Source organism: Misgurnus anguillicaudatus, chromosome 16 (assembly GCF_027580225.2).
Source record: "Misgurnus anguillicaudatus chromosome 16, ASM2758022v2, whole genome shotgun sequence".
NCBI lineage: Eukaryota > Metazoa > Chordata > Actinopteri > Cypriniformes > Cobitidae > Misgurnus > Misgurnus anguillicaudatus.
In genome coordinates this window covers 28,678,368-28,701,831 of record NC_073352.2, presented here as the reverse complement: position 1 = coordinate 28,701,831, position 23,464 = coordinate 28,678,368, and the positions used below count along the sequence as shown (strand labels likewise).

The following is a 23,464-nucleotide window of genomic DNA, read 5'->3' as shown; positions in this document are numbered from 1 at the left end:
CCGATTAAAACCTTCTCCTCTTTTATGTTGATCACTTCTAGCTTCAGAACTATTCCTAAATGTAGCCTTGCATACTGTGTTAGCCTTAAGGCATGATGCTAATTCTCCCTCATTTGTAAGTTGCTTTGGATAAAAGCATCTGCTAAATGTTAATGAACAGTACAAAATGCCACCACCAGCTTTTGTTTTAGCAAAGTTGTAATGAACGTCCATTTACATTTTTTTTTGGATCTCTTGATTAAGGTAACAGAAACTGCAAAAACGAAAATGCACTGGTTAAGCTTTGTCAGGTAAAATTCAGTCAGGAGTGTGACCTCTCTTAGCAACAAAATCATCTTGAACTGTTATAAGGAGACTGAAATCCTAAAGTCATTAGTTTAGAATTAGAAATTAGGGTTTCATTTTATTTTGGTTTAAGAGAGCACTGTAAAAAAGTAGGGTTTTTTTACAAAAAAATAAATAAATAAAATACTGGTCGTGGTTGCCAGAAATGTATGGAAAAAATACATGTTAAAACAGTAAAAAAACAACAACAAAGATGTATGCATTACATTTGAAATTTTGTATATTTTAAAAATCTTACCTGTATACAGAATTCTTTAAATGATTTATAAACTGTTAAGAAACTCTTGTTTTGAGGGTAAAAAAACAGATGTAGTTGCCAGAAATCTGCTGTAAAAATATACAAACATGTAAACACTTTTTGTGTATATCTCATTAACTAATATAATTTTGTTCATAAATAACAGATAAACACATTCAATTACTCAAGTTATCACCAGAGGAGGATTAAACACAAACACCATCTTCACTTATTACAAACCTTTTTTATAATACATTCCTGTAATATGGTTGTATTCTAATAAAGAGAAATAATTATATATGGTCATCATTGCAAAAACATGGGTATTGGTATATTAGCAATAATTTGTAGCAGTTGTATATTTGTATACATTGTGTGGGTCAAAATTATCTTTATTTGCCAAAAAAGGCAAAAATCATGATCTAATGTTGTAAATTTCCTACCGTAAGTATATAAAAATGTATTTATCATTAGTAATTTGTGTTGCTAATGACTTCATTTGGACTACTTTAATGGCAATTTTCTAAATATTTCTTTGGTATACTCAGATTCCAGATGTTCAAATAGTTGTATCTCAACTGAATATTTTCCTATATGCTAAAAAAACAATACATTAATTTAGCTTTCAGATGATGTATAAATCTCAATTTAAAAAATGACCCTTATGACTGGTTTTGTGGTCCAGGGTCACATATTAAAAATGTCTTTAAGATTTATGTAAATATAATAATAATAATAATAATGTAAGTATTCATATAATTGTCAAAATGATTGTTATCTATCTATCTTATTGATGGTCTCTTTGACTTTTATCTCCCAATTGTCTTGACAGTATTATGATGCCTAAACATTTGTAAAGATTGTCTGTGACATTATTTACAGTTTAAAGTAAAAATATGGTTCAGTTTATTTCCTTAGAAATGCGCCGTCCAGTGGCTTGTCACTGAAGTGCACTTGAGCATGAATAAATCCCTCTAATCTACCAGGAAGCTGCATGTTTATGGTTTATTATCATGAAATGTCTATTGAAATGTTACATCGGCGTAGATCTCAGTCAACATTGTCACTGATGTTGTGGTCTGTGGCTGTGTTTATAATTTGGCAGCGTGCCCATGAGATTTTGATGGTCTTTCTCTGCGCTCGTGAATATTTTAAACCACATGAGATTATCTACATGTGTACTAGAAACAGGTCGACTTCAGCTGTGGAAGTTCAGTCGCATTTTCTCTTGGTGTGTGAGTCTGTGTGCGTGTGTGTGTCTTTGTGGCTCAGTCTCCGCCCTGTTTCGCAGCGGAGGCGCAGCTAATTCAGGGAGTTTGGGAGAGGAGCAGGATGGTGGGCAGTTTTTCGCCTCTCTTGTGATTTACCGAAAACTTTTCGGACAACATGAATTATTTCGAAGTTTTTCCTCTACTCTTCGCAGATCGGATTACGTTACGCGCGGCATGGTAGGGTCGCTTTAACGAAAATATGGTTTTGATAAGACGAAAAAGTTAAACTTTTTCCGTCATCGGAGCGCGCACAATGGAGTGGAAACGCTCGTGGCCCGTGCTCTGCCTCGCGCTCTCCCTTGTTCGCCCCTCGCGCGTGTCCGGTGAGCTCCGGTATTCTGTAGCGGAGGAGTTGAAACCGGGATCCTTCGTTGGGAATATAGCGAGAGATCTGGGTTTCGGTGATGTGAGGATTACCGAGCGAAATCTGCAGGTCGTGTCGGAATCTAACGCGCAATATTTCGAGGTGAATCCATCTAACGGTGCCTTAGTTATTAGAGAGACTATTGATAGGGAGCGCATATGCGCCTTAAATTCAGTCTGTTCTTTGAACCTTCAAATCCTTCTTCAGAACCCTTTAGAAATTCACAGAGTTTTTGTTCAGATTGTGGATGTTAATGACAACGCGCCCCAGTTTCCAAATGTGAATTCATCACTGGAGATCTCAGAAGCGGCCGCGCCTGGGACGCGCTTTCGCCTGGAAAGCGCGCACGATCCCGATGTAGGAATAAACTCCCTGCGCACATACAGCCTTTCCGCTAGCGACTATTTTGTTTTAAACGTCGAGACTAAAAGCGACGGTAGTAAATTTCCCGAGCTTGTCCTGGAGAAGAATCTGAACCGCGAGACACAGGCCGCGTTTCAACTTTTGCTCACGGCCGTGGACGGAGGACAACCAGAGAAATCAGGGACCAGCCTCATTCTTATTAAAATTCTGGATGTGAATGACAACGCACCAGTGTTTGACGAGCCGGTGAAAAGAGTCAGTCTTTTGGAGAACTCTCCTCCGGGAACACTAGTGACAAAACTCAACGCCACGGATATAGACTCTGGCACAAATGGTAAAATATCTTACTTGTTTAGTAAATACACACCGGATAGAATACTTAAAATGTTCAGTGTGGATTCAGCATCGGGGGAAATCCATGTGGTGGGGGATGTGGACTATGAGGAAGCAAATGTGTATGACATCACAGTTCAGGCAAGGGACGGGGGCTCTCCAGCTATGGAGGGTTCGTGCAACATCAAATTGGAAATAATTGACGTGAATGATAACACTCCAGAAGTGACGTTAACCTCCCTCACCAGCCCCATTCGTGAGGACGCCGAAATCGGCACTGTTATTGCTTTAATCAGCGCAGTGGACTTAGACTCTGGGGACAATGGGAAGGTCACACTTAAAGTTTCTCCAGGACTTCCGTTTAAACTCAAATCTGCCTTTGGTGAACACTACACGCTTGTCATCGATGGGCGTCTAGACAGAGAAACTATTGATGAATACACTGTTGTTGTCACGGCGACCGACTCTGGCTCGCCATCACTGTCCTCTCAGAAGACATTTGTGGTTCGTCTTTCTGATGTTAATGACAATGCTCCAGTGTTTTCACAGAACTCGTACTCAGTGGATGTAGCTGAGAATAACAGCCCTGGTACTCCAATAGTAACCGTCTCCGCATCAGACCCAGATTTGGGCGATAACTCCCGCCTGTCGTACTCCATTTTACCCTCCACCGTCCATGGCAGCCCCGTCTCCTCATACGTGTACATAAATCCGGAGAACGGAAATATCTTCACCATGCGTTCCCTGGACTATGAGCAGATGAATGCGTTTAAGATCCAGGTGCAGGTGCGTGATGCCGGAACGCCACCGCAGACGTCTAACGTAACCGTCCACGTTTTTGTGGTCGACCAGAACGACAACCCACCTGTCATCCTTTACCCGACGCATTCTGAAGACACCGGGCTTCAGCTGACCGTACCGCACTCTGCCCCCATCGGCCACCGCGTGAATAAGATCGTCGCCGTTGACCCCGACAGTGGCCACAATGCCTGGCTTTTCTACAGCATAACCCCAGGGGACGACTCATCGCTGTTTAACATCGACGTGCACACGGGCGAGCTACGCACCGCACGGAAGCTCGTGGACGAGGAGCAGGGTGGCACAGCTTACCCGGCCTACAGTTTCACGGTGGTGGTACGGGACAATGGCGAGCCGGCTATGTCCACCAGCGTTTTGGTTACGGTTACAGTCGAAGAGAAAAGTGCAGACAAATCCACAGACCTCCGTACCACCACGTTCTCACGCAAGGGCACAGGAGTGTCAGATGTCAGTCTGTATCTCATTATTTCTTTGGGATGCGTGTCTCTGGTGTCCCTGCTCACCATGGCTGTGCTTTTGGTACGATGCATCAGACACAAAGGCGGTTCAACATGCTGCTACTCCAGGACAGGCTACCGTTCCAGGCACAGCTACCAGCAGAGACCTCATAAGGACCTTCACCTTCAGCTTAACACTGATGGGCCCATTAGATACATGGAGGTGGTTGGGGGACCTCAGGAACCGCACACACGGACCTACAGGCCCTGCTATTCAACCTTATCCAGCAGGAGTGACTTTGTGTTTGTCAAGACTCCCATGTTGAGTCATAATAACACATTAAATATGACTTTGACAAGGCAGCACTTAATGAACTCAGCCAATGAGGTGAGAGCACATGCATACTACTAGCCAATCAAATTTATTTCCTTTGAGCCACTTTGTTCATATTGAACTTTCTCTTTACTGGGTACTAAAGGTGCAGAGAAATTTCAGGTAATGTTTCAGTCTCAGAATTACTGAGCAAAATCTGCAGGTCGTGTTGGAATCTAACACACAATATTTCGAGGTGAATCCATCTATCTACAATTTAGGGATTTCAGGAAAGTTATAAACAGGAAAAAAGGGGAAAAAAAGGTTGTCATATTGTAAAACAGAGACATTTACATTTGTGCTTTTCAACATGGCTTTGCTTCAGGACCAAAATTAAAACATGAATATGCTTTTGTCTATCTTGACTCATAAGATGCATACGTCATGACTGCAGATATGTAAAAAAAAGTGGTAAAAGAATAGTTCATTCAAAAAAATGTACATTTTGAAGATTTTGTATCTTCAGATCACGCTCATGTCATTCTATTCCTCTTTCTCTTCTGTGAAACAAAGTGAGATTTTGAGCTTTTCTTAAAGGAAAACACCACAGTTTTTCAATATTTTACTATGTTCTTACCTCAATTAAACGAATCAATACATACCTATCCTTACTCGGTGGGTGCACTTGGTCTTTGTGCGGCGTATTGTGAATGTGTTAGCATTTGGCCTGGCACCATTGATTCCTTGGGATCCAGACAGGGATGAATTTGGAAGCCACCAAACACTTCCATGATTTCCCTGTTGAAAGACTGTTACATGAGTATGGTAAGTATGGTCGCACAAAACAAAACGTGAGAACTAAAGATAAAAAGTCAATATTGATGGAAGTTTGAGTGAGAGGGGGTGTAGTCTGCATGCAGAGGGCGAAGTGCCGCAAACTATGTGCTCTTCCGCCATACAATATAGTTCTCATTTTTTATCTGCTTAAAGGAATAGTCTACTCATTTTCAATATTAAAATATGTTATTACCTTAACTAAGAATTGTTGATACATCCCTCTATCATCTGTGTGCGTGCACGTAAGCACTGGAGCGCGCTGCGATGCTTCGATAGCATTTAGCTTAGCCCCATTCATTCAATGGTACCATTTAGAGATAAAGTTAGAAGTGACCAAACACATCAACGTTTTTCCTATTTAAGACGAGTAGTTATACGAGCAAGTTTGGTGGTACAAAATAAAACGTAGCGCTTTTCTAAGCGGATTTAAAAGAGGAGCTACATTTTATGGCGTAATAGCACTTTTGGGAGTACTTCGACTCTGCGCAGTAACACCCTCCCTCTCCCATTATGAGAGGGAGAAGGGGAGCGGACTTTTCAGGCGAGTCGAAGTACTCCCAAAAGTGCTATTACGCCATAAAATATAGATCCTCTTTTAAATCCACTTAGAAAAGTGCTACATTTAATTTTGTACCACCAAACTTGCTCGTATAACTACTCGTCTTAAATAGGAAAAACGTTGATGTGTTTGGTCACTTCTAACTTTATCTCTGATTGGTACCATTGAATGAATGGGGCTAAGCTAAATGCTATCGAAGCGTCGCAGCGCGCTCCAGCGCTTACGTGCACGCACACAGATGATAGAGGGATGTTTCAACAATTCTTAGTTAAGGTAATAGCATATTTTAATACTGAAAATGAGTAGACTATTCCTTTAAATCTTATTGCCATTTTTTATTTCGTGCCACCATACTTACTCATGTAACTACTCAAGTCTTTAAATAGGGAAAACATGGAAGTGTTTGGTGGCTTCTAAATTCATCCCTGTTTGAATCCTAAAGAATGAAAGGGGCTAGGTTAAATGCTAACCCATTCACGACGCGCTGTACAAAGATTAAGTGCACGCATTGAATAAAGATTGGGATGTATTAATTAGTCTAAGTTGATGTAAGAACATAGTAAAATATTGAAAAATTGTGGTGTTTTCTTTCAACAAAACAAATAAGGACTGTGATTTCTGCTGCCAAATAGACAGAAGCAAAATGACGGTTTTATAAAGAGACATAGCATTTCATAAAGAGACATTCTGCCTAAAGTATGCTTTTGTCTATCATGACAAAAATAAAATAATATAGTTTTAAAATTTAAAAAGGACGTGTAAAGTACGGCTTCCAGAATCTATAGTAGCCTGTGTGCGTTTGTGACTAGACAGGAGGGAGGAGGGAAGGAAGAGACAGATGGAAGGAAGAGGAGGAGGAGAAAATTAGCAGATATATTAAGAAACAAAAGAATGAATGTAGTTGAGATAAACCTCAAATAAATTGAATGGATTGAATGAAAAGGGTAATGGAAGAGGCTTTGTGATCATTTTGGATTAACAAGAATTTAGGGATTTCAGGAAAGTTAAAAACAAAGTTGTCTTTTTGTAAACAATAGACATTCACATTTGTGCTTCTCAACTGGCTTTGCTTCAGGACCAAAATGAAAACATTAAGGCCTGGTTTCACAGACAAAGTTTACCTAAAGCCAGGACTAGGCTTAAAACATTAGCCCTTGTCCTGGCTTTACATAAGCCTTGTCTATGAAACCAGGCCTAGATGGTATATTGTGACCAACACTGTCCTAAAAAGATTTATTTGAACCCAATCTCATGGAGATGCGTATAAATCAGTGGCGGCCAGTGACTTCTTTTTTCGAGGACGCTCGATGCGAAGTTCATCACAACATGTCTTGTCAAAATAAGAGCCTGCTGCAGATGCATCTAAAGGATATATGATAAAAGAGACGCTCGCGTTTGCCAGATACTCGCATAATCTCATGCGTCATCAGAGTTTAGTGTTAAGTGAGTGTCTTGCATGTATTTTGTGAACGTGAGCGTCTCTTCTATTAGAAACGGTTTTGACGCGTGTGCGCCACTGGTATAAATAGTGTGAAAACTTGTGCAATACATAAGCCAAATTACAATTTTGCATGTATATGATACGCCAGTCCTTCCCGTTCACTTGATACGGCGCATCTTTTTGTGTATCAATTTTTTCTATTTTTTTACCAATTTCGCTTGGCTTTTGGGTTAGAACAACATTTTTTTACATAAAATGACACCCAAACCCCCATTCTAACCCCAACTCCAAGCGACCATGGCTTAAAAGTAGACAAAAACATGGACAAACATAAATATATTATATAACATCCAAAAGCAAATTTAAAATTTAACCCCAAATCCATGCGAAAATGGTTTAAAAATCAGAAAAAAAGAGAAACCAATATATAAAATGACACAAAAAGATGCGCCGTATCAAGTGAACGGGAAGGACTGGCGTATCATATGTACGCAAAATTGGGATTTGGAAGTTTTCACACTTCGTCGTTTATTTTTCACAAGCAAACAAACATTGAAAAACATTCATAATAGTATGAACTGCAGTCTGACAACTACAATGTATTAGATGATGTAGACTGAATAGGAAAATTATAAATTGTAGTTTCTGACTAAAGATTTTAAACCTTGTACGTTCTCATTGCTAGGAAAAATTCTATTTAATTTCAGCTCCATCAGCTTTGTTTTACTATATTGCTCAGTTTTTGGAGGATGAGGGCATGTCACAATCTGTCCATTTTGGCGTTTTGCTAATGTGTTAACTTTTCTGACAGTTTTATTGGACCCTTAACCACAACCAAAGAAATGCTCATTTAAAAAGATGACGTGATTGGTTTTATATTTGGTGAATATAATTTTCTGAATGAGTCAGGCGGTGTTTAGAAGATGCATGAACCACAGATGGACAGGAAGACGAAGAGGCTTTTGGACAGAAATAAGGTTTTGGGAGGGGGGAAAGAAAAGGCGGGAAATGACAGAGAGAAAAAGGAAGTGTGTAGTGAAGGAAAGATGTGTCCGAATAACAGGATTTCAAAGGTCATGCATTGACCCCTGACTTCCTGTTGTGCTCAACTCAGGTTATTGATTCCACACGTTTGAGTCATGTGACCTGCCGCGAGCATGTCACATGCAGGCTATCCCATAGTAAATCTTCACAGTAACTGTGATTAATGATACTGGTATTTATGTTTGGTGAAAGATGCAAAATGAGGAGAACTTGACTTTCGTGTTTTTGAGAGGCACTTTTGGGTTATTTTTTGGTTATATGTTTGCTGAGTTTCAGTGTTTGTTTTTATAGAGGGATAAGTTTGAGAAATGGAGATTTCCTCCTTTCTTCCCCTTGTTCTCTCTGTTCTGGACCTCATGTGTCATCTGTGAGCCCCATGAGAGTTGATCTGTCTCAGTCGAGAGGGTGATGGGCTACCATCTGGCTCTGCTGTAATGACACGTGCTCTGTGTGTGTGTGTGTGTGTGTGTGTGTGTGTGTGTGTGTGTGTGTGTGTGTGTGTGTGTGTGTGTGTGTGTGTGTGTGTGGTCATAGAAGACTCTGGATTTGCAAGAATGTTTTACAGAATTTTACTCTGGATTTACAGTCTGGTTCTCAAGGATCTGGAACAAGTCTGGGTCAGATTTTAATACAGTCATGAGAATTAGGTTGAATTGTCTTTATTTTAAAATATACAGTAACAGTACCAGTCTTAAGTTTGGAGACACTAACCTGGCATTTTATCAAGTACTTTAACTTTTTAAGGTTTCACCTTGTGATGAATTTGAAAGAATACCGACATTCATCTCTATTCTGGGCTCTTATTGGCTGTCTTTGTTTTTTAAAATTCATCCATTTCACAACTACACTCTATAAATGCTGGGTTATTGGCCCAGCATTGGGTCAAAAAGGACGAGCCTAGCCTGCTGGGTTGTAATTTAACCTATGCTGGGGGTTGTTTCAGTCCATAATGCTGGGGTGTTTCAACCTATAATGCTGGGTTGTTTTAACCCTTTGTTGAGTCAAATATAAACATTTTATGGGTTAATTTTTTGACCCAGCTGCTGGGCTCGTACCTTTTTCACCCAACGCTGGGTTGAAAATAACCCATTATTTTTTTAGAATGTATGGTTTTTAAATACCATTTAAGTTTAATGTTTGGAGCAGAGGTGCACACAACTTTCTACATAAAAGTACATTTTCAAGTATTCGTATTTTATCAGTGTATTTCTTTGGAAAACATACATTCCGAAGCATATATCACAATAATTTTTACTCCACTACATTTCATAATTTCAAGTTTTTGGTTTATATTTAATATTTAAGTACATTAAACATCTAGTACATTTTTACTTTTACTTAAAGGCGGAGTCCACGATGTTTGAAAGCCAATGTTCATATTTGAAATCACCTAAACAAACACGCCCCTACCCCAATAGAATCTGGACCTTCTGTTGATAGACCCGCCCCACACATACGCAACCCGGCAAGGATGACGGTTAGTAGACACGCTCCTTACTGCTGATTGGCTATAAGTGTGTTTTGGTAGTCGGCCCGTCTCGTTTTCCAAAGCGTTTTTCAAACATCGTGGACTCCACCTTTTAAGTAAAAAAGTACTTTCATACTTTTACTCAAGAAATGTAAAAGTACACAATTTTTATGTAATTGGGTATTAAAACAGTTTTAATATGCAATATAAAAGGAATACACAGTATGATTCTATGCTTTAGTAATGTAGTGAACATTTTTAGTAAATTACATTTTTTTCCCAAGACAAACACTCTGATAAAGCACAGATGCTTGTGAAAATACTCAAGTACACTGAAAAAAATATTTATTCATTTTACTCCATTTTTTTAAGGTAAGTAGTCGCAATCAATTTATTTAAGCTACATTTAAACAAAATTAGAAAAACAAAACAAAACAAAAAACTCTTGTTTAAATGTAGCTTAAAAAATGTGTTGCAACCACTTTCCTTAAAAAAAACTTAACAGTAAATTGAATAAATAATTTTTTTTTTCAGTGTAGTGTCCACCTCTGGTCTGGAGTTTTTTTAAAAAACATATACTTTCAGATTTTTAAGATCATTTGAAACATTTCATTCAAGTGTTTCCAAACGTTTGACTGGTACTGTAATTGGTCTTTCTCTTCTGATTGTTTTGGTGAATTAGAGGATGGCTAATGTGTTTGAATGAGATTCACTCATTTTAAACCTAATTTTAATGTTTTGATGTGGTAAAAACCAAAGCTTTAGTCCACTGTGCTTTATCTGCTTTGGTAGTTTCTTTATGTGTTTTCATTTTTTCATTCTGACTTTAAATATTTCTTTATGGTGAGTTTTTTTGTTGGTTTGTTTGTTTAGATGAGCTCATTTCCCTGTCACCTTCATGCCATTCTACACAAGCTCTTGTTTTGTCTTGCATTGTTTTGTTTTTAATACTAATAATAACTAAAATAATAATAATGTCTTCCACAACTGGACTGAAAACATTAAAAGATTTACTAGAAAATTAGAGAATAATTTACGATATTGATTGTAAATGGTTGTCTGTTGGCCCATCCATCTCTCTTTCTTTGGAATGTTCTGGTTTGTAGATTTAGTTAGGCAGATTATTTAATTCAAAGTGAATCAAGCTTTGCATTTTATCACTCCGTGTTCCCTGGATTCAAACCTGCGGCCTTAGCATTGCTAACACCTACCGGTTGAGGTACAGAGACACGGCTCAGACCCCTCCTTCAATGTAACTCCATTATAAAACTAAAGTCACAGCGGTCCTGCATAAGTTATAATTTGTGTATAGAGCTTAAACAATTGGCTGTAGTTGCTTGATGGGCCCCTTTGTTTTTACTGATAATGTGTGTACAGTTTATACAGAAAGCGTCATGTTTCAACCACAGATTGTTTATAATTTACACAAATAGACTAAAGATCTTAAGTGCTGCGTAACACTTATTGTCGAATGTTTAGAAAACAGCGGGGTGTATTGATGGTTTTTGTATCTTCAGGTCAGAAAAGGATATGGGTCACAGATGTTTTCCATGTGTGCTCAATCAGGAAGGATGTAGCTTATAAATTTAGTTTCATTCATAAAATCTTTGAGTTGATATAGTGATTCAGATGCATATGTGTTTTGATCTGTGTGTGTGTGTGCCAGATGCGCAGCTAAAGATAACTATATGTTTTATATTAATGTTTCTGTCAGAGCATTAAATATGACTGATCTGGCACACATTTGCATTATATGTGTGAAATGACTACTAGTGTGTACAGATGTAGGTGTATTTAGCTTTGCCGTGTGTACAGAGCATTATTGTCTGTGGACGGTGGGATTGGATCAATGGACTCATGTCAATGGAGTGTTTACAGATGTCACATGGCTCTATAGGTGTGCTCAGCCTATATATTTGGGAGTATAACACATCTATTGTGTGTTATTTGTAAAAGTATTCAGCATGTATATAGACTCCCAACAACCTTGTCGGTGACCTTGTGTGGTGATGGGGAGAAACAGGGAATGTTTGAATGATGGACTAAACATTTACATTCACATTTACATTTAGTAAACGATTTTATCCAAACGACTTACAAAGGTATGAGTTTAACATGCATCATAGTAAGGTCATGTGACAACATTGTAGCAAGCTACAGTATGAAAGCTTCATTGTTGCATGCATTTAGGCAGTGCTGTATTTCATTGTGATGAGTCTCTCACACATCATTAGTGAGCTCCAGGCAGATGTAACCTTCACACACTTGCTGAACTCTTTATGTCCTTGTAGAGGAATCACCAGGATGAACTGAATGACTGTTTTGTACACATGTAAGAGGAAAAATAGAGGGGAAACTGCCTGTTGAATAGTGTATGAATAATACACACACACATTTCCTAAAACAAATGAATAGAGCTGTAAATATAACAGTTCTACAGACAGTTATTTTAACTGCATTCTGTATATTGTACATTATAGAAAAAGTTGCATTAATGCATTTGCCTATTTTCTATTGGGGGAGGACACCACCGTTTTTCAGTGTTTTGCTGTGTTCTTACCTCAACTAGGTCGAGTGAGTACATCCCTATCTTTTTTCAATGCGTGCACCTAATGTTCAGCGCGTCATGAATGTGTTGGCGTTTGGCCTGGCCCCGTTCGTTCCTTGGGATCCAAACGGGGATGAATTTGGAAGCCATCAAGCACTTCCATGTTTTCCCTATTTAAAGACTGTTTCATGAGTAGTTACACGAATAAGAATGGTGGCACAAAATTAAATGATAAAGCAGATAAAAAAGTGGGAACTATATTAACTAAGTGTTTTTCCACCATACAATATAGTTCTCATTTTTTTAATCACTTTTTAACATTTTATTTTGTGCCACCATTCTTACTTGTGTAACTACTCATCTTTAAATAGGGAAAACATGGAAGTGTTTGGTGGCATCTAAATTCATCCCTGTTTGGATCCTAAGGAATGAATGGCGCTAGGCTAAATGCTAACACATTCATGACGCACTGTACAAAGATTAAGTGCACGCATTGAATTAAGATAGGGATGTATTAATTTGTCTAAGTTGAGGTAAGAACATAGTAAAATATTGAAAAACGGTGGTGTTTTCCTTTAATACTTTTCTCCTTATTTCAGTATTGTTATAAAATGTCATCTAAAGCTGGTTTGCAACGATACAGAAGTCGTATTAATTCATATGACCACGCTTATAGGTTTTGTACGATTTGTATGATTTCCCTGTGATGTTTGGTGTTAAGAGCAAAGTTGGGTGGGTTCATTATTGGGTTTTTTACGATCATCTATGTTATTGTACGATTCACTTCATGAAAATTTACATGAATTAGCCAACTCGTAAAATGCATACGAATTCCTTTAAGGTCAGGCTGGAAAAATCTATAGAAAACAATGTCAATCATGCTCATACACACAGGAAATATTTGCATCCAGAGAAACTCCCTCAAACCCCAGATTTACAACTGCTGAATGTTTTTAAAAGAGTAACATACGATCAAAGATTTCTGTGTGCCATTTGCTTTATATAAAGCCTGGTCTTAAGAATGATCATCTTCTGGTTTATGTTAACATGATTAAATATAACAAGAATCCGTCATCATCATCATGACATCATGGTTTGGTCACATGACACATGCTGTTGTGGGCTCAAGGTCACGCTGAGAGCCTGGATAGAAATATACATCACTGAACCTCTTTCTCTGTCTCCACGGCAACAGCGACAAATAGACGGCAAATAGACTCGAGAATAGAAAATATACAGTGTTTTACTGTGCGTGACCTCATGCTTTTCTTTTGTCTCTTTACAGCAAAAGCCGCCCAGCGCTGACTGGCGTTTCACTCAGAACCAGAGACCGGGACCCAGCGGGTGAGTGACGCCCTCACACACGTTGACAAAGATTTGCATTATGTAAACCTTGTGCTCACCCAACCACTTTTTAAAGCAAACGCATTTGCATTGTATAAAAGATCAAAACTCACTGAGACTCACATATCATATTCACACGGCAGCTCTGTTCCATTTAGCATTTTTAATCAAATTTTGTGTAAAACTTTTGACAGTCAAGTTTTTTTTTCCACAAATTAATCAACGTTCATATTTCTCCTATGCTTATGTTACACTACAAATAAAAAGTTGAGTTAAGCATGTTCAATTTTAAAGTTAATGTGTTGATATTTTGCACAACATGCTCTGTTGTAAACTGAATATTTTGGGAATAGTCCGGGTTAGTCCGAAGCATCCATTCTGCGCATAAATAAAACGAGCAGCATGACAGTGTGCAATTCAAAACACAGCCAGAGAGAAAGAGAGTTGTCCGAAAGGAGCTGTGTGTTGAATCTCAATTTCTCCTCTTAACAAAATGGCTGCCTTTATTCAAGCACTCACCCTCCTGCCCAAAAGCTTTAATCTGTCAAAGAAAGAGAGAAGTGTTGCCAGAGACAGAGAGAGTAAAAGAAAGAGTTAAAGATGGGATCGGTGGCGTTTTAATACCATGCTAATGTCTGTTTTGTCCATGCATTGAAGTGTTGAAACTGATTGGAGGTTTGACTGTTTCATCGTTATTGTAACTTCAGTAACTATTGGTCCAGACTCACGGGCAGCCAATGGCGCTCTGCCTCTCTCGCGTGCCAGCTAGCACAAGTGATCGCAGTAAAGCGGTTTCCATAACAGACGTTACACAACACATTCCACACTGACATGACCCCGTTTGAAAGAAGCCATTTGGAAGAAATTAAATCTTTTTGTTTAGTTTAATTTGGCAGGACTACATATATAGCAGCAGGCCCGATGTTATGTTAGCTTCACTTCCAGAAACTCTGCAAAAACTGTACCATGTTAAACTGAGTTTTTTACTAAAACACCATAGTTACTACAGATAATGTTATAATTGTAAAAGAAATTAAAATGGGGTCTTCAAACTGTAAGAAGGCTATAGACTTTCTCAGTTGGTTAAATATACATTTTAACCAATTTACTTCAATTAAACCTTAGAATGCCAGGTGAAAAAACAAGCACACTTTATTTAAAGGGACACCTCACTTTTTTTGAAAATATGCTCATTTTCCAGCTCACCTAGCGTTAAACATTTGATTTTTACCGTTTTTAAATATATTCAGCTGATCTCCGGGTCTGGCGCTAGCACTTTTAGCATAGCTTAGCATAATCCATTGAATCTGATTAGACCATTTAGCATCACGCTCTAAATTAACCAAAGAGTATCAATATTTTTCTTAATTAAAACTTGACTCTTCTGTAGTTACATTGTGTACTAAGGCCGATGGAAAATTAAAAGTTGCGATTTTCTAGGCAGATATGGCTAGGAATTATACTCTTATTCTGGCGTAACAATCAAGGACTTTGCTGCCGCAACATGGCTGCAGGAGGCGCAATGATACTATGCAGCGCCCAAAAATAGTCCCCTGCTATTGAAAGTTACTAAGGGGACTATTTTTGGCTGCTGTGTAATATCACTGCGCCTCCTGCAGCCATGTTACGACAGAAAAGCCATATCTGCCTAGAAAATTGCAACTTTTAATTTTCCGTCTGTCTTAGTACACAATGTAACTACCGAATAGTTAAGTTTTAAATAGGAAAAATATTGAAACTCTTTGGTTATTTTTACCGCGATGCTAATGGTCTAATCAGATTCAATGGATTATGCTAAGCTATGCTAAAAGTGGTACCCCCAGACCCGGAGATCGGCTGAATGGATTCCAAAACGGTAAAAATCAAGTATTAAAATGAGAATATTTTTTTAAAAGTGGAATGTCCCTTTAAGTACACTTTGTACGTGTACTATTTTCATGCACCAATTTTATACTTAATATACAAAAAAATTAACAGCTAAGTGTACTCAACTGTGTTATTTTGAGACAACATTTATTTCAATAAATGAGAGTTACTGCTATTTAGGATACTTTTTTTTAGAATAAGGTACTACTCAAGTAGAACTAAACTTTTTATTTTGTATATTTATAGTCTGTAACTTTGACACTTTTATTAAGCTTAAAAATATCATGTACTTACTGGTATTTAATGTACTTCACATTCAATATAATTTATTTTTACCCGGGCATGAAGCCTTCTTTAACCTCCGTAGACCATTTTTGTTGTTGTTTGCACCATAATACTTAATTTTGTATAACTGGAACCTGTTGTACATGAATGTGTACACTTCATGTTCAAAGAAAAAGATTTGGTTATTATATTTATTGGTTCTTCCTAACTTCCTAATCTGAAAAACTCGGGTATTAGGAGGTTAAAAAAATAAAGAGGCATAAAATCAAGTCCTTTCTTTCAGTTTCTGCACTTTCAAGTCCACACGTGTAAGATGGACGCCAGCGAGCAGGCTGAGGTACTCAGTGGTAGTTAGATCTCTGACTGTCGTCTAGGTTTGATTTCCCTTAGATCAAGTTCCTCATCTGAGAACGATGTTACCAATGTAGTGTGTTCACTAGAAAGGGTGTTTATTGTGGATCCCTCAGGGCCAATCCTGCTCCTAGATTAGCCTTGTGTTGGGTGTAGTGGCGTGCTAAATTAGCTGTGTAAGAGCTTCCTTTGCCTTGTTTAGGTACATCCCACATTTTTGTTATTCTGAAGAAAATTCCCCAACAGTTTGTTTGTATATATTTAAGTAGCCAAAGAACCGTAACTCTTGGTTTTTGACATGGAGTGTGCACACAACACTGACACATAGCATGCTGCCTGGTCAACGGGAAGTGATTATCCAACCACAGGATGTGATAACGCTGACCACAGGAAGTGAGATTTTCCCCCTCATTGTGATAAGAAGTCGATTGTAAAGAAATGAGGCATCTTATCTTCACGCTGTCGCCTGTTCTCCAGAGGTCTTGCATCAGGAAATGAATTAATTAAGCTGGTTTAGCAGCAGTTGTAGTCTTGTAGATGAAGATCAGATAAACCAGCCTGAAGGCTGATCTCAATTTTTAGATAGATTCTATCAGCCTGTCTTATGGAGAAGTGTTTTTTTAGGAGTGTGTAGTAGGTGATGTTTCAAAATGAAAATGGTAGAAAGCTCATGATGATGTTTTGAAACAACGCATATGACCTACAAACTACCAACACATCTGATCTCAGATCAGTTCTGGTTCTCATTAGGGTCTGTTCTTCCTGAAATAACATCGCTCCATGCTGTTTTTCCATTGACTTGGCACTATGAGTAAATGTTTGGCAAAAACACACTCTTTCCCTCAAATCTTTCTCTCGGTTTCCATCTGTCATCCCTTTATTATTGTTTCTTTTAGTTTTCCTTCTTATTCTTGAATAAGTTTTAAAATCTTGCTCTTGTATGTGTTTCGACTAGAGTTCCACTCATTAATTTCCTTCATTAGTTTGGTGTTCTTTTTTTCCACACTTTCCTTTGACCTTTTTCCATCTTTATTTGTTTTTTTCCCGAGGTCCTGCGGTCAGGTCTTGTCTGCAGATGTTGTGGTTTATTGTGTGTTGGTGTCAGTAGCGTTAGGCTGTTTTACGGCTGCTGGGCTCATATAAAACAGGAAGTGAAACCCGACGAGACCCTGACTTTCTGTTTAACCCCTTCAGACACAGATATGGCGTATCTTACCCTATGTCTGTGCCGAAGATGTAAATTTGCATCACATGTCTGCATTTTCCAAACTACTTACAGTGAATTCAATCTATATATCTCTCTTATCAGTACGTGTTAAATAGGTTTGAGCTTAAATGGGACACACTGCTATTTTTAGCGCCCGCATTTTTTATTAATTCATTAATATTACAGTGTTTAATGAGGTAAAGTCAACACAACTGTGTGGTTACCTGACGACCGATCACTTGTTGGTCAAAACATTATGTAAATTAATTATACAATTTTGGAGGGGAACTAAAAATAGCTATGCTGGCTAGAGGGTATATAGCTACAACTAAATCTCACGAGATGTTGGGTTAAGGATTAGGTTTGGGGGTAGGATTAGGATAAAAAACTGCGGTTTTGGGTAGATGGGATACAGCTACGGCCTAAATCCTGTGAAATGTTGGGTTTAGGGTTAGGTTTGGGTGTAAGATTAGGATAAATAACAGCACTCATACGGCAAGATTTTGCCCATAGCTGTTTCCCTTCTAGCCACAACCTTGATCTAGCACCAGGGCCTCATTTATTAAGCGTGCATACACACAGATTTGATCGTGAAGTGTCCATGTGTCTTTGACGTGGAAAAGTGCTTAGCGCCACGTCAGAGTCTAAATAAATTTGCTGCAGGTTTTTGTAAATATAAGCCATTCTTGCTGCTCGGAAAGAATTTAAACATTGACGGGTGCTTTTTTAAAGGTCAATTATATTAATTAGGCATCGTTTAAATGTGGAGATTTGAACTTATTTAGCTGCGCAGAATTTCAAGATAATTTGCGATTTATAGATTTTACACCTTTACGCACGTTTTCTGTGTGCACGTTCATTTATGAATCACACGTACCAACTTTTAAGATATGATCGTGATATCAAATTTAGGACGTTTTCTACACAGCATTTTATAAATGAGGCCTTAGCTGCGCAGAATTTCAAGATAATTTTTTTGTGCACGTTTGTTTTATGAATCACACATACGCACTTTCAAAAAATGCATGTGAGATCATATTGCGGACGTTTTGTACGCAGAATTTTATAAACAAGCCCCCACCACTCCAAAAAACTCTTTACAAAAAAAAAACGACCCAAGAAAATAAGTCTAGTTTTTAGACCCAAATTTAAGTGATTTTGTCCAAAAAAATGCAAAAAAAAATCTGCCAATGGGGTAAGAAAAAAATCTTGAAAATTTTTCTTAAACATTAAATTCAAGAAAAATTCAAGAAAATTGTACACTTCTTTTATTTTACAAGGTTTGAATCCATGACTTTTGCTGTGGTATTGCAATGCTCTACCAAAACTGTATGATTTTATTTATACAAATTTCACTGCTTTTGTCTCTTATGATCTGATTTTTTCAAATAGTTTATTTGAAATGAAACTAGAGATGCACTGATATATCGTCCAATAATCGGTATCAGCTGTTAAAGGACTTTTTCACACTATTGATAGTTTAAAAACAACCAATAGTTATGGACGATATAGCCTGTCACTTAAAATTTACACAATTTTCTATTTTTATATTAAAAAATTAAGAAAATGTAATAGTTTAATGTTCAATATTATTGATCATATGAATGAATAATTTAATGAATCAGAATTTTGTTAATGCAAGTTAATTTGCCAACAAATATCGGTATCGGCAGATATCGGTATTGGTGGCAAAATTTAATATCGGTCTAGTCCGATTTAAATACATTCACATTTTGCCCCCTAACTATAGTAACTTTTTGCTTTTTTATGATTTACATATAAATGTTGCAATTGCAGTATTTACAATAATACGGTTTATATCACTGTAAATATTTGCATCGGTTGCATTTGCTGTGTTTATGTTGCTTTATTTAGTTGTAGAGTTATGTTATTGTCGACAGGATGGGGAATCTTCATTATTCCTCTCACACTGAGAACAAAGAGAAAATCCAGACACCGTTTTAAGGAAGAGTGATTTGTTTTCAGCTGTAGTCAGTACTAATTAAGGAAACGTTTAAAAAACTAATTGACATCATGTCGGGTTTAAGATACTTTGATCTTGATAATGTCTCTGTGTCTAAAGGAAATGTCTAGTAGTAAACTAGTAAGTGTTTTAGTTTTTGCCAACCAAAGAAATTGTGTGTGTTTGTTTATTGTGTGTGTGTAATGAGGTGAATTTTAGAGCGATCAAGGTTCACCGTAGATGCAAATTGCAGAGTATTAAAACATGCCTTTGAAGATCAACTCGCCACACATGGAAATGTTCAGTGGTTGTGTTCACTCCATCTAAGCTGTTCTCAGTCTCTGGTTGTTTTTATTTTCCATCAGACTTACAACGTAGTGTAGTAAAATGTAACATGGAGGGTGAGAGAGTGATGTGTGTGTTAAACAAGGGAACAAAGTGCCCTAAGCGATACAAAACATCTCTCACACTCTCTCTGACACGCACACAGAGATAGCAGCGCTACAGAAGCCTCTCTGTTTTGCTGACTTCACTTCCTCTTGTCCTCCACAGGGCTGCTGCCACTCCTGAGGTTGCCATGGGAACAGGACCTTGGCCCAACCCCCCCACTGAGGCCGAGCAGCTCCAGGCATTGATGGCCGCTGCTAATGGTAAGCATTTCTGTTTTCTATCTATCTCTCTCTCTCTCTCTCTCTCATTATATTCTATTCTCTCTTGCTTTTTTGTAGTCTACAATATTTTCTAATGTTTTTTGTCCAGTGCCAACACACGCACACACACAGCTTTACAAACCACATCAGAGCTGTAATGTCTCGCTCCCCCTCTCTCTCTCTCTCCTCGTGTGTCCTTTCATATTCAGGAATGAAAAGAGAGTGACTCACATTCACATGCACACTTCACCATTTAAAAAAGACACAATAATCCTCTATTGTTTTTTTATATATAAAGCTAATTATAATGACTACCAACTAGCCTAACTCACACCATTCCTACCCCTACGTAAAAACTAAATCAAGATTGAATTTGTATCTTTGAAGGGCAGGGTGGTGTCACAAAAGCGAATTTCTGCACATACAGAACACCCGCACATATAAAAATAGACATTCACACTCGAGAGCCAAATAACTAATATGCACTCTTTCCACTATTGCCAACATTGCTTGTTTATCGCTTATTCATTTGCTTTTATAATATCAGTTAACTAAATCCTTCGTTCTCTGTGCAGAGGTGAGCGAGGCGACCAACACTCTGACCCCGGGCACCATGGGTCTGAGCACCCGCTACAGCCCTCAGTTCACCCTCCAGCACGTGCCTGACTACCGGCAGAACGTCTACATCCCCGGCAGCACGGCCACCCTCACCGCCAACCCTCAGCAGCCCCAACAGGCCCTGCCTCCCTCGCAGGCCTCTCCTGACGAACCTGAGCCGCCCAAGGCCGCCCAGACCCCGGCCAGCAAGAAGAAATCTGCAAAGAAGGAAAAGAAGTAGATTAAACGGAGGAGGCGTGTGGAAATTTTGCTGGAAATCTTCAGTAACTAGTCGAATTAAGAGATAGATAAATATTAGGGTAAAAACGCAGTATGTCAAAGTGAACCGACCTCTCAGATGTATCTAACCTTTGTTATCTGTAGCGATCTGTTTTACGCATGTGTTTTTTTACTTTATGTGTGTTTACAGCACATGTACTTTAAAGTCATTTTCACACCGAAATACCATTTTCTTTCATTTTTAGCTGAATGTGATGGTCATTTAGAGAGAAACTGTTTTATATTTTCACTTTGCCAAGTTTATGCAACTTCCAAGTGACACTATATTTCCGCGTATATCTAGCCAATAATGTATGTCACCGCAGTACTTTACCATGGGAGTTATGGAAAAGGAAATGTGTTGTTGTAACAATCATGTTATTGTTTACACAGACTCGTGAGTTTAGATACTGTTGCAATGTTTGTAAAATGTATCATGAATATTTTATTATTTTTCCTTGTTTTTTTTAAGACATGTTACCTAAAATACCACTAGGCTACTCAAAATCTAAATATTGAGGTATAAGAAATGTTGCCATATTCAGGTGAGCATTACTGCATGCTGTCCTATAGATAATCTTACGGTCATCGATTAAAACATTTAAGATCTTATTTTTTACAACAAATCCCCTGTGTATCTCTGAGCCAGAGTTTGTTGGTTTTTTTTGTTACCTGAATGTTTTTGGAGCAGTAGCGACTGTCGTCCGAGCCGTGACAGGCGAGTTAGTTTTCTCTGAATCCATTAGCACACCATTGGCTCTATCCTCTGAAGTATTCAGTATTTTCTGGTTATCCTAAAGTGTTGAAACTCTCTCTTTATCAGTGCTGGTTATAGTTAGATGAGTTGGTAATACTACTCATCGGTAGCTGCTGTTATGAAAAGTGCTGAATCTATCCATTTATGATGGAGCCTCCCTGTACTGACACCAAGCTTACGATCGACTCTTCCGATGCTTATTGATCTGTGCAGGGTGTATACAGTAATGCAGATCACTAAGTTTTGGAGTAGAGTGTTTAACAGGAGGACAATCTTAAAATGTCTGAATGTACAGCAGAGACAGCTTTAATACCGGTATGAAATAATATTTAGCAAAACATACACTCCATTCAAATCCAAGTACTGATTCACTTCGTATCTTCAGCATGATGCTCATGTAAATAGTCATTCGCCCTTAATAACGCATGCAAGCGTTTAAGATAAGCAGTTTGAGGCAAGCTGCTCTGTACTGGAATTTCACAGCTTGTTTTTCCGATAAAAAGGGAAGAACTTGAAACACCCAGTATGTGTTACCAGTGTAGTTCTTTAGCACTATGAAGGGCAACTAACGCACCTGTAAATAAAGAGTTTAACTTTTACTTATAGTGACACACTCTTAGTCTAGAAGTTGTGATGTTCTGCATATATTTTTGTGTTCATCTTTATTTTCCTGTCTGACTTTCCATGAAAAGACACAAAATGGAGGCCGAACCGTCCAAACTCCTCCGCTATAATTTTGTGTTTTTGTGACGTGCGAATGCTTCTCAATGTCTATATGAAGAAACTGAATAGTTCTATTATCTGTGTGTGTATGTCTGCTGATGCTATAAACCTGCTGTAACATCTTTAAGACGCTTTGATTTCCTGAGCTCTTGTGTGCTACTTGCATTTTATATGCTAATATTTATATTGCTGTTTTATTTTTCTTTCTTGGACACTGACATTTCAAATAAAAAGTTCTCAAATCGTTTAGAATTGTATTGTATTTATTCTATAGGTTTGTTTAAAAAAAATTCTACACAATAATGTAATTATGTGACACTGGACAACAAAACCAGTCATAAGTAGCATAGGCATGTTTGTAGCAATAGCTAAAAATACATTGTATGGGTCAAAATTATAAATTTTTGCCAACATTCAGTAGGATGTTAAAGGAATAGTCTACTCATTTTCAATATTAAAATATTAATAATTACCTTAACTAAGAATTGTTGATACATCCCTCTATCATCTGTCTGCGTGCACGTAAGCGCGCTGCGACGCTTCGATAGCATTTAGCTTAGCCCCATTCATTCAATGGTACCATTTAGAGATAAAGTTAGAAGTGACCAAACACATCAACGTTTTTCCTATTTAAGACGAGTAGTTATACGAGCAAGTTTGGTGGTACAAAATAAAACGTATCGCTTTTCTAAGCGGATTTAAAAGAGGAACTATATTGTATGGCGTAATAGCACTTTTGGGAGTACTTCGACTCGGCGCAGTAACACCCTCCCTCTCCCATTATGAGAGGGAGAAGGGTAGCGGACTTTTCAGGCGAGTCGAAGTACTCCCAAAAGTGCTATTACGCCATAAAATATAGTTCCTCTTTTAAATCCGCTTAGAAAAGTGCTACGTTTTATTTTGTACCACCAAACTTGCTCGTATAACTACTCGTCTTAAATAGGAAAAACGTTGATGTGTTTGGTCACTTCTAACTTTATCTCTAAATGGCACCACTGAATGAATGGGGCCAAGCCAAACGCTCTCGAAGCGTCGCAGCGCGCTCCAGTGCTTGCGTGCGCG

At 38.1% G+C, this 23,464-nt stretch overlaps 1 protein-coding gene across 26 annotated transcripts in view; it reads left to right on the top strand.

Annotated features, from left to right (window-relative positions):
• The window catches only part of LOC129421800 (protocadherin gamma-A4), a 138,338-nt gene extending 115,684 nt beyond the window's left edge, over window positions 1-22,654 (top strand). For 25 of the 26 annotated variants that reach the window (XM_055177376.2, XM_073854452.1, XM_073854454.1 and 22 more), the window contains exons 2-4: window positions 13,666-13,724; window positions 19,949-20,046; window positions 20,622-22,654. In XM_055177376.2, the coding sequence (XP_055033351.2) occupies window positions 13,666-13,724; window positions 19,949-20,046; window positions 20,622-20,884 (420 nt within the window). In that variant the 3' untranslated portion in view covers window positions 20,885-22,654. Of the gene's footprint in view, window positions 1-1,857; window positions 4,559-13,665; window positions 13,725-19,948; window positions 20,047-20,621 lie in introns of those variants that run through there. The other variant, XM_055177368.2, reaches the window with a different exon arrangement.
• The last annotated feature ends 810 nt before the right edge of the window (window positions 22,655-23,464 follow it).